This window comes from Cygnus olor, chromosome 1, assembly GCF_009769625.2.
Source record: "Cygnus olor isolate bCygOlo1 chromosome 1, bCygOlo1.pri.v2, whole genome shotgun sequence".
Classification (NCBI taxonomy): domain Eukaryota; kingdom Metazoa; phylum Chordata; class Aves; order Anseriformes; family Anatidae; genus Cygnus; species Cygnus olor.
Window position 1 is genome coordinate 119732387 of NC_049169.1, and position 11638 is coordinate 119744024.

At 39.3% G+C, this 11638-nt stretch overlaps 1 protein-coding gene across 3 annotated transcripts; it reads left to right on the forward strand.

Moving 5' to 3' along the window:
* Nucleotides 1-4297: 4297 nt before the first annotated feature.
* DYNLT3 (dynein light chain Tctex-type 3) lies at nt 4298-11421 on the forward strand. Of its 3 annotated transcripts, none has more exons than XM_040530750.1 (5): nt 4298-4413; nt 4857-4898; nt 6810-6933; nt 7914-7991; nt 9106-11421. In XM_040530750.1, exons 1-5 carry the CDS (start codon nt 4384-4386, stop codon nt 9180-9182), a joined length of 351 nt encoding a protein of 116 aa, XP_040386684.1. In that variant the 5' UTR covers nt 4298-4383; the 3' UTR covers nt 9183-11421. The 3 variants fall into 3 exon arrangements, with proteins under 3 accessions (XP_040386684.1, XP_040386693.1, XP_040386700.1); XM_040530759.1 differs by having other exon boundaries at nt 4315-4413; nt 4860-4898; XM_040530766.1 differs by having other exon boundaries at nt 4412-4735.
* The last annotated feature ends 217 nt before the right edge of the window (nt 11422-11638 follow it).

Genomic DNA, 11638 nt, shown 5'->3' on the forward strand with positions numbered 1-11638 from the left:
CAAACACATCATGTTAACTTTGCTTACAGAAAAAAAGCTTCCAAAAATCCAGATAATATTAACCATGAAACAGAATGAAAACTTCATATGCATTTATTTATCTGATGTCATAATACTAATGCCACTGTTCTGGATCATTTAAATGGGTAACTCTCTACAGTGGGTGCTATGCAAACTTACTACCACTGGAAAATTATTCTACCTTGATGTGCATCTTAAACACACACTACAGACAATAAATACTTAATGCATATAACATAGTGTCAGCTGGTCAAGGTTAACTCTAAAATTAACGGTGTGCATTGTCATATCACAAAGCTCATCTGAACTCAAATCAGTTTCTAAAGGAGCCAGAAAGTGATTGCAACACAGCCACTCTACTTGAGCCTCTGCAACTCAGCTGTGTCAGTAAATGCCATGCTCTCTGCACCTGAGCTGACCAGCAGCCAGCAGCAGGCTGATGCAGCAGCGGCAATTCCACATTCACACTTGCTCCTACTGTGCTGCATGAAGCAGATCACCGAGCTCTGCACTGCACTCATGTTCTCAGTCATGATCACAAAATGATTTCCCAGTACCCCGAAGATTCCAAAAATACAGAATCCGCCTTGACAGACCATTTGTAGCTATGGAAATAGCGATGTCTCTGACAATTCATGGAGAACTTTTTAAACAATTGTTGAGTGGGCATTTAGCTCTCCGGAGGAGTTCGAGTAAGTCACTTGCAGCTATCATTAAGACATCTCTCAGGGAAAAAAAAATCAGCAAAGTGAATCATTAAAACTTCAGCTAGGGCCAAACACCCATGATCTGGCCAACATAAAAGCTGCTGTATAGATCAGGCCAAACGTCCATCTGATCCACTGCTCCACTACCTGCAGTAACAAGTAGCGAACGCGTAGGAAGAGAGCAAGAACAAGAGCAGCACAGGCTGATTCTCCCTCCAGCATCCAGCCATGTGTAGCTTAGGAACTCAGTCAGAAAAATTACATACCAGTATTCAACGGATTTTGATTTCAGTGTTTTAAGGTAGATCATGAAGGTTTAAAATGTTTACAAAAGCTGAAGGAAAGATTTGCTGGAAGTGAGAGAGAAGCCATACTATTTTAGCTGTATGGGTATACCCATTTTTTACTGCCTTCGTTCAAGCAGTGGTGAATCTTCATAGCCTGCACAGCCTGCCCTCTTTCCAGCAGGCTAAATCTTCTTCAAATATTTGCTTTTTAATCAAAAAATGTCTTGAGCTGATCTGTTTATTCCCAGTCTTTTAAGAGCTCCTGTTCTGCATTTGGATGAAAGCCTTCAGCACTTTCAAATTTAGGGTTGCATTTCTGAGCTACCTCTTTCAGCACTTTTCACATTTCCTATCACAGTTCACAGAACTAATTATACTGCAAGCCATTTGCATTTTCGAGCTTTCATTTTGCAGCAGTGTAATAAAGAATTAGGCAACATAGTCAGGTAACTCCCCTTGAAAAGAAGTGTACGGCTCCTTATTACAATTTAGCATTACTCTTGTAAAATCAGTAATAGCATTAGTCATTCCCAAGGAAAAAATAAAAATAAAAAGGAAAAATATTGGTGCTTTTGGTAATTGATATTAGGTGAAAAATGAATTGGTTCAGGAAAAAAAAAAAGAGGAAAATAACCAATTCAATTTCATTTCAATTGTTATGAAAGCTAAAAAAATGTAAGCCTATAACTATCTCAAAAGCTGATTTAATGCTCTCTAAAGAAGAATGCAGGCTAGCTGGATGCCTGGCAGATGTTATCTAATGTGTTATTGATCCAGAGAAGGTGATTCCAAAACCAGGTCTGCTTCAGTGCTTTATTACTCATACTTGGATTTCTCCTCCGCTAATATTTAACAGAAACTTCTCTTAGCTCAAATTAAACCCGTTATTTCTTGTCCTATCTTTTGTCATATATTGGCCTGTTAATCATTTTTTAGTAAATTGCTACACACTGGGACACCTACGAGAAAGACTGGGGAAGAGATATAAAACAAACACAGTTCCTCCACAAATCACATTTTCTAAGCTTCCTTTCAGTCTTGCTGCCTTCAGTAGGAATTGCTTTTGTGTCTCTGTCCTGACACCACACTGGGCAGAGAATTACATTTGATGCCTGGCAAACACCAAGAACAACATAATTGTCTTCTGTGCCTTTCATGATATTCTTCAATGTATTTAGTTATTTCTAACATCATACTTTGCTTCCCATTTACTGAAATTCCTGCAACACTACTGCCTAGCCAATTAGTCCCCATTTTGTATTTGTGCATTTGATGTTGGTTTTAGATAGTACTTTGTATCTTTTATGAGATTCCTTCTTGTTGATTTCTCCAGCCTATTCAGTATTTGTAATTTTGATCCTGTCAGTCAACATGCTTCTAACTTCTTTCAACATGCTGTCATTAAAAAGCTTTCCTAAGCATCATTTTTATTGAATGATTCCAGTTATTGCTGCTAATGCTGATTAGCTCTTGGGGAGGGGAAAAAAAAAAAAAAAAAAAGTCGTCTTGTGTTTATTTCTCTTACTTTGATAACCCTTCATTAGGAACAATCGGTTACCTTTTCCCCAGATGATGTATTCTTACTTCAAGTGAAATTTATGTGTGAGAGCATAACAAGACACATTCACTACAAAATAACATGCCTACTATTTACTTCCCCCTCATCCATTAAACCATTTGTCCTACCAAAGATTAAAATCAGATTGCTTGACATATACTCTTGATAAATCTGTGTTGGCTGTTCGCAGGTGATGTCGGGTGTTTGTTTGTAAACAGTTCCTGGATTAATACTTGTTCTGCCATTTTATAACTTAATAGCTCTCCGGGCGTTGAGCTGAGCCTGACAGACCTCCTGCTGTCCTCCTGTCTGTAAATGGCGGGGTTGGGGGGGGGGAACAGTTCATTTTTTTGCATTAGGACATCAACACAAACACGTATACACGCATCGGTCATTCAGGAACCTGATTTTCCATGGAATCTGCCAAGATGATTGTTACAAAGAAGGTATTTCTTTGAATATTTTAAACAGAGCTGAAAAATGGTTAGCAGCTGGTTTCATTTGATAGTGTACTGCATCTCAAAGATACAAAGATCTCTGAAAATACAGAGGATAAAAAAAAAGAAGAAGATCCAAGGCTAAGTCCTTTTTAGCGCCGTTAGCTTTTTCTCCTGGTTGCCAGTGCAAATACAACATGTGCTTCCACTAGCTTTTATTTTTAAAAAAATAAACATGAAATTTTATCCCTAGTTTTGAACCGGTAACACATAAAAAGATACTTTGTTTTACTTGTAATAGCTTCATCTTGTGAAAGCCCAGGAAAATATTGTGCAAGTCAGCACAGAAAAAACTTTATACTGAAGGAGATTTTTTATGTCCCCCCTCCCCAATGATTACATCCATTTGTGCTTGTTCATAAAGATCTGCTTTTAAAGAGATTCACTCTTCATGTTCAGCCTTCTCATCCTACTATACCCATTAGCAAAAATTAAATGTGAAAGCCAGTTTCAAACCAAGGCAATATAAAAATGTTTAGCTTCGTTTCCCCCTGTACTGCCATGTTTTAGAGTTTTTCCAATTAGCGTACAATTAACACTGAGCAAGAGGCACTTTTTTATGCACGTATCTATCCAAATATCTGCCACCAAAACTGAAAGTAGAACTGAGGCAACCTTGGCCCCGTAATTTGAAAAATCTGCACTGTTTGATAGTAGGCATCTTTCGTGTTCCCCAGGCAACTTCATGGGGAGAGAGAAGACCCTATTTCTTTACACCTGTCTTTATAGTGAGTAAAATAAAACCCAGCGTTATTTCTTTATTATAAAGCGGAAGTAAAAGAACCGCTTATTGCAAGTCACCATGCTGACAGCTTTGTGTCAGACACTTTACACTGATCCACAAATGGGGGGGGGGGGGGGGGGGGGCATAAAAATACGATTGTTTCTCATCAGGAACTTCTCCTGGTGTATGCCCTGTGCCTCGAGCTCTTTATATTCACCACAAGGGGGATGTATATAATAATAGAGCTACAAACAAGTATTTCACCGCCTTTATGGCGAGGGCAGCAGGCTGAGGCGTGCTGCCGGCCTATACCGCTGCTGGGGGACAGAGCCGGGCAGGGCAGGGCAGGGCATGACATGGCATGGCAGGGGAGGGCAGGACAGGGCAGAGCAGCTCCAACTCGTACACCCAGTGCCCCTGCAGCTCCTCAGCCGCCGCAGGCCCCGTCCCCGCCCCGCCATGCCGCCGGCCCCGCAGCGCCCCCCGCCGCCCGCCTCATGGCGCCGCCGGCACCGCCCCGCCGAGGCGGAGCCGCGCAGGACGCGGAGGAGCCGCCGCCGCCGGAACAGCCGCCGCCCGCGCCGGGGCCATGGAGGACTTTCACCCCCACAACGACGAGGTAGGGGTCCCCCTGCCGGGGCTCGGGGCTGGGGCGCCGGCCTGGCCCCGCTGGGGTTTCGGCTCTTCCCTGCCCGTGCCGCCTGGAGGCCGGGGCCGCCCTGCCGGGGTCCCCTCTCGCCTCTGCAGCCGCCCGCCTCCATTACAGCTGCCGGTCTGGCCCTGAGGTTTCTGCCCTCGCCCGATTAGCCATCTAACTTTTTGTTTTGGGGAATATCCTGACACATAGCATAGACAGTGGTGGTATTTAATCTCCATGGGAAGCGCAAAACCAACTGGTTTGCGGGCACGCTGGGGACCGAGCTTTTGGGACCCACTCAAAGGTCACTGGCAAAACAACACTAAATAACACACGTGTAGTGCTGGGACAAAAGTGGGACTTCAAACCTGCATTGTGTGTTTACTTCTCTATCGGAAATAAAAAATAATTATTTTTTATTACAGATGATCTTCAACGCTGATGAGGCCCACAACATAGTTAAGGAGGTAGGTGTTAGCCGTTTAACCAGTGTGTTGTGATTTCAAAGAAACTCTTTACCTTACTTTGCAATATAGTGAAAAGAAAGACTATCAGTCAACCATCCCAGATAAATTCAAACTTATATGAAACATAAACTGTTTTTTATATCAAATTATACAGAGCTTCATTTGGAACTGCTTTAAGCTTCATCTAATTACTGTCTTCAACTACCTAATGGGGAAAAGGTGGCTGAGAGAAGAGAGAGACAATTTGCTTTACATTAGAAAGACGGGGGATGACAGTCACAGGTTGCATGGGAAAATTTATTATATCTTATATTTTTTTTCCTTTATCCAGCTAGAGAGTAGATAATCACTAGAGCAGGGTGCAGAGAGAGCTTGTGGAGTCTCCGACCTTAGACACTGTAAAAACTTCACTTCAACCTGATGAAACTTGGAAGTTTAGCCTTGGCTCGAGCAACAGGTTGGACTACATGAGGTTGTTACACTATCAATGTTTTTTTAAAAAATATTTTTACACTAAAAGAGCAGGTTGAGAATGAGTAGCGTGATGGTCCAAAATAAATGCCAGGTAACTAGGAAGTGAGTAATGAAGAGTCTGTGGTATACAGATGATTGTCAGGTTTTACAGGGAAATACCATTTTTATAAAGAAATTTCTAGAGGGACCCTGCAGGTCCTTTCCTACCTGCCCTATCAGGAAGGGAAAGGACTGTATTTCTAGAGCTACTCCAGGTCACAACAGCAAGCTCTTAGATGTCGGGTAAATGACAGTTCAACCCTTTATATAACTGTCCCTGCCTTGAAAGGCCAGACAGGTTCTCTTTATTTTTACATCTGATGCTGGGAGTAAAGCCAAGTGTTTGTACCTCTGATTTAAGGCTTAACTGGAGCTGAAGAGTTCTGGCATAGGACACGTTTTTGGAAAAGACCAAAATACCTGAAGGATCGCTAAGCATCCTTGTCCCTCTCTTACCTTCTGTTCTGTTTTGTTTGTTTCCATTGAGTCATTGTCTAGCTTTATACAATGTGATCAGAACTAATTGAGCTTTGTGGGATCTGGGGCACAAATCTCTTACACAGCCTGTAAGTGGGTGGTGAGTGTACACGATTTATGCTACTGAATCAAAGGAGAACATAGTTGTATTTAACTTACCTATTACAGATGTAAATTTCTTCACACTTCCATGTTGAGAAATTCAGTTTCCACCAGCATTTAATTCTGAATTTCTTTAGGAGTAAAGAATGAAATTTAAGAGTTACAGTTATAGAGCAGGTTGTCAGTCATTTTAAGTTTAAGCAAGATAGTTGGTTGGCCATTCTATGGCTGTGGGAGAATATGAAATTTTCAAGCAGTTCAGATATCCCTCATGCTGCAAGATGCAACACTTCAGTGTCGCTTGCTCTTAACTTTTCCTCGTTTTCTAAGCCGAGACACGTGTTTTGCTTTGGGGGCTCTGGCTTTTTGGAGATTTTGGTATATTGCTTACAGACTCAGAAAGGTTGGCTGGCTCTAGCGACATTGATTAGAGTGGTACAATTTCCATTACAGCAGCATCTGAAAGCTGATCTGGAGTAGGCAGTCATTGAGAATGGTGGGATGTGTTAGTATTTTCATTGGTAAATGGATCCAGTGGCTTAACTTGGCACTTAAAGCATATGGCTAAGGTCTTTCCTACACGAAATTTTCAGTCAGAGCCTCATTTTTGTCCACATAATAATGTGGTAAATATATACTAAAAATAATTTTCCAAGAAGGCTCATTTTACTTCCCATTCAGTAACTGATACCTGATGAGCTGAAATGATTTAAAGTAATCCAATTGCCAGATAAAATTCTCAGATTATGTGAGACATTTTAAACCTTTACATTTTAAAGTATGGTGTATTTATTGTAACTTTTTTTTCCTCTATTACAGTGCATAGAAAGTGTCTTAGGCAAGGCAGATTATAATCACAACAAAGTCAACCAGTGGACTGCAGCTATAGTAGAACAGTCGCTGACACATTTGGTAAAGCTTGGGAAAACATACAAGTACATCGGTAAGTAGAAGTAACCATACTTTTATCCCTATACAATCACAGTGAGTAATTGTGGAAAGGTTCATTCCAATGTAGTGCTATATTCAATAAATAACATAAACTGTAAACAAAGAGCAGATACTTGAACTCTTCTGTTATACAGATTTTTACTAATTACTGTGGTAAAACTACAGCAGTTTTATTTGTGCTAAGCATGCTGTCAGCACTTAGCACAGAAGATGCTAAGATGTTACACAGTCTTCCCCGACTCTTAAGCAACCCCAAAATAATTATATCAATATTTTGGTATCAGTTCAGGAAATAGATGCTTTATCTTAAGTTAGTTTTAATAGGATTAAGCTTCTTATAAATACAGACATTTAAAAGATTTTCAGTTCTGTAAGACACCTCATGTCCCATTATTTTTATATGCATATCTATGGAAGAGAAATCGAGATAATTACAAGTTTGAAGTGCTTTGGTTCTTTTGTGGAGTGTTGGTATAACAGCAAGAGTTTGCACTGTGTTCTGGTTTTGAAAGTCTTGAATTCAGACTGTCATTGGTTTTACAACAATTACAGGTCAGTCTAGAAATGCTTTATTACTGGAGTGCGGTTTCAGAGAGCTGACAAAAGTAATTTTGGGAAACAACTCTCGTCAGGTGTGACTTCTGTTGTACCTGTGAGGACAGCACATGCAATCCAGTTCTGATGCACACCTGACACGAGCCATATCTAAGCAGTTTAAAAGATAAAAAGCGTAGTCCTATTAGCAAGCATTTTGTTAAAGCCATTGTCTTTATGTGAGTAAAGATAATCACGAAATGAATACCAAGTTCTTGAGGAGAATACCGGGGGTGACAGAATTGTCAAAATAGGTGTTGACGTAGCTGAATGCTGCCTGCCAGCCATTTGAAATCACAATGTGTGCTTGAAATTGTAAATAATTCACCTCTTCTGCTTCAATAATGGAAGTCCTAATTTTTTGACTGTATTTTTCAGTAACCTGTGCAGTGATGCAGAGGAGTGGAGCTGGTCTACACACAGCAAGCTCATGCTTCTGGGATACCACAACTGATGGTAAGCTTCCTCACTCAGATGAAAAAGTTGTGGCAAAAGAAATTTTACCTGTTGCTCAATTGTAATAGTTCAGCCGAACATTTTAGAAGAGTGTTTACAGAAGCAGTAGCTTCCAGAACTAGACCCTTGTTTACAATCCCAGGGGAAATGTTTTGTTAACAATCAGTGTTTGCGTTAAGAGTGACTGCTTTGCAGATGGTACAAAGCAAATGTGGAAATGCCTTCGTTGTGAAACAAAAATAAAAAAAAATCTCTTCAGTAATTGTAGATCAGTTGAAGAGGCAATAAAACGTTCACAGTAAATGTAAGCACGTAGTCCTAAACATATCTGACTGCTGTAAACAGACAGTGCTACTCTGAAGGAGAACAGAACTTGGTTTAAAAAAAAAAAGTTTGACTACAGTGTGTGTTTCAACCGCCTAACTATCAGATAGTTTATAGACTTTCGATGCTCTTCATTGCATCTAAACTAGTTCTAAATGCATTTTTCCCGGGTTCAGGATATCATGAGGAAATTAGATTAAAATTATCTTCTCTGTCACAGACTCAAAATGGTCTGTTTAGAAGAGGATACCAAGATATAACGTAAAAATAGAGATTGAATTAGAAAGTCAACTGAGGTTAAAACAAAAATCATTAAGTGAAGTTATATAGACAAGCACAATTTAATCTTCATGTTTTCTTGGTTTGTAAAGCTAAGATACGTTGATAGTTGATATACATTGATAAAAGAGGAAAAACACAGACAGAAAATAAAGTAGAACGTATTGGATCCAGACTTTTTCTCTTGATTTCTTGTGAGATTATCTTGACAATTTCAATATCAGATTTTCAAGGATTTTTGCAAATCCAGCTTTTTAAAATAGATACTGAGATTGTTTTGTTCTTGGAAATTGTTTTGAGGCTCACGTTAGGTAGTAAGCAATGTCCAAGTTAGTGAAAATGTTCTGAGGAATTTAGTCTACTTATAGCCATGATGACATAGTTGTAATCACCTTAAATCATAGCTGAATTATTTGTACTAATTTGACTTAGTTTACGTAGAGGTAAAATGAATATAATAAAGACACTGGAATTCTTTTTGTTTGTTTTGTTTTGTAATAATCTCTTTTAGGAACTTGCACAGTGAGATGGGAAAACCGAACAATGAACTGCATTGTGAATGTGTTTGCTGTTGCTATTATCCTGTAGCTGACTGGAAGATAAATACAAGCAACACCGAAGCCTTTAAAAAAAAGAAAAAAGTTCCAAACACATGGCTAAATATTTCAGACAGTTATATTTTTATTTTTTCTTTATGAAGAGTTGTAGCAAATGGAACTTCTCTACAGAGAGCATAGTCTTAGCCAGTTCTCATAGATTAATTATTTGAAATCAAGCAAAAAAATATTTATATGTAGAGAAAGCAAGTTTAATAATTTAAATATTCAGAAGTATATTAATAAGAAGATGCCACAAAGATCAATAGAATTTATATCAAAGTTAATATCAAAGACACTTTATTCAAGAGGAACATAAAATATCTGGTCAGAGGGTAAGCAGGACCTCTCAGGATTGTGGTGCATTTGGGAACAAATTATGAACACAACTCTGAGTGCACGTGCTGTGTGCAGTATCAGTGCTTCGTGTCTGGTTAAACAAAGCTAACTGTCATATTGGATGCTGGTGCTTCTGAAATTGCACAAGCATCGCACTTTAGTCAAGTGTGAACTTCTGCGTTGAAATTAGATCCGTTCAAGCTATTCCCCTTGAGGCAGAGGATGACTTCACTAGGGCAAAGGTGCAATATACCTGGGCCTAACGAGATTTCCAATTTTCCTTCAGAATGAAATTCATATTTATTGTCAGTTCAGTGAATGTCATGGGTCAGACATTAGCACTGAACTCATAATTACTTCCTAAAGCATTCTGAAAGTACTTGTATCTGATTTTATTCCATGACTACAAATTTGTGACAAGCACTTTATTGAATCCTCCTGCAATGCAAGAGTAGCCAGGAGCTGGGGCAGTAAGACTGGGCCCGCATTTCTCCGAGTAGGAGTAAGTTGTTCAAAGAGAAGGCACGCGCATTTGTAGAGGCTCCTGTTACCTTTGAAACCATTTATCTTGAAACAACATATCTGCTCTTTATAGGAGTATTTCCTATATTCTCTGAGTCTAGAATTGACCTTAATCCTATGAAAAAATACAGTTAAGTTTTAAGCACTAAGATTTCCCATCCTATAAAGATTTATGCAAGTTCTTTGCTCATCGGATGAGTTTTAACTTGAACTATTCCACATGGAAGGAAAGCATTTGCACACACAAGTATTTGCTGGATTGGGGCCTACATTTTTGTTGATTAATGCACAAGTTATATGATAAAGATGTATCAATACCGAAAATGCCTAAACGATTGCTGCCACTAAGTGGCAGCTACATTGTTTTATCAGATGCTGCTTAAGGATATAATGTTTTCTTTATTACTGCATGTCTTTGGAAGAGACTGGTGACTACCTAACAGCTACTGTAAGGCTGCAATTTTAACAAATGAGTATTAAAGCACTATTACACAGTTTTGTTTGTTTTTCTGATAACTGACTATGAGGACATGTAGCAAGTGTCCTGTACAAAGAACAAACTGAAAACCATGTCGTTGCTTAAACTGTGTATACACGTAGCTAGTACAAGTAGAAGGAACATGTAGGTGTAATTTACAATGCTGTTCAAAATCTCTTGCTTTGCAGACAAATAGAATTCTGCTTTTACCTAAGTGCAAGTGAAACTAAGCACTGTAACATTGCCTTTGCCTTACGGGCAGGTGTAGTGTTAAGATGTGTATGTATGTTGTACCGACCTTCAGATACGTAGTAGTTCAACGTTATTTAGGTGAGGATAACAATTTCTGAACTAGATCCTGACTCTTAAGAGCTGAGTAGTGAAACTAAAAAATCATAGAATTGTGTGGGTTGGAAGGGACTGTAAAGATCATCTAATTCCAGCCCCCTGCCGTGGGGGCTTCCCATAATGCCTTCCATTAGACCAGGTTGCCCAAAGCCCCATCCAACCAGGCCTTGAACACTTCCAGGGATGGGGACAGAGTTTCACTGATGTTTGGGACTGCACAAAGTGGAAAAAATAAGTGGAGTAGCAACTGGAACAAGCTTTGGTAGGTTTGATACAGCATAAGATGTGAGCGAGTAAAAATAGTTGTGGTTGTTATCCCTGTTCAATGGCTGCCATGGTTAGAAGGAATATTCCAAATAGCCGTTCATAACTCTTTTGGTGTCTTTGCTTTTCTTGAAAATACAATGCACTGAGCAAGGCTATCAGTTTAATGAGACTTGGTGAAGGTTCCACTGAGAAAAAACTTGGAAAAAAAACTTGCTTAACTGTAAGACTGCTTCATTTTTCTTTCTACCAAAACAAATAAAGATCTGCCTTAGTTGTATTTTTGCCTCATGTGTGCTTGATCAATACAAATAGCAACTGAGAACAGTATTTCTCTTTCTTTCCTTCACTTGTATACAATGGTGAGAACTTGGGAAATTTATTAAAGTTTCATGTGCATTTTAGAGAGAAGACTCATCAAAGGCTAATTCCCAAACTTGAACTGGTTTCCCACGTCTTGTCTGATCATACCAATTCCTTGTGTTGCTTGACGTGGT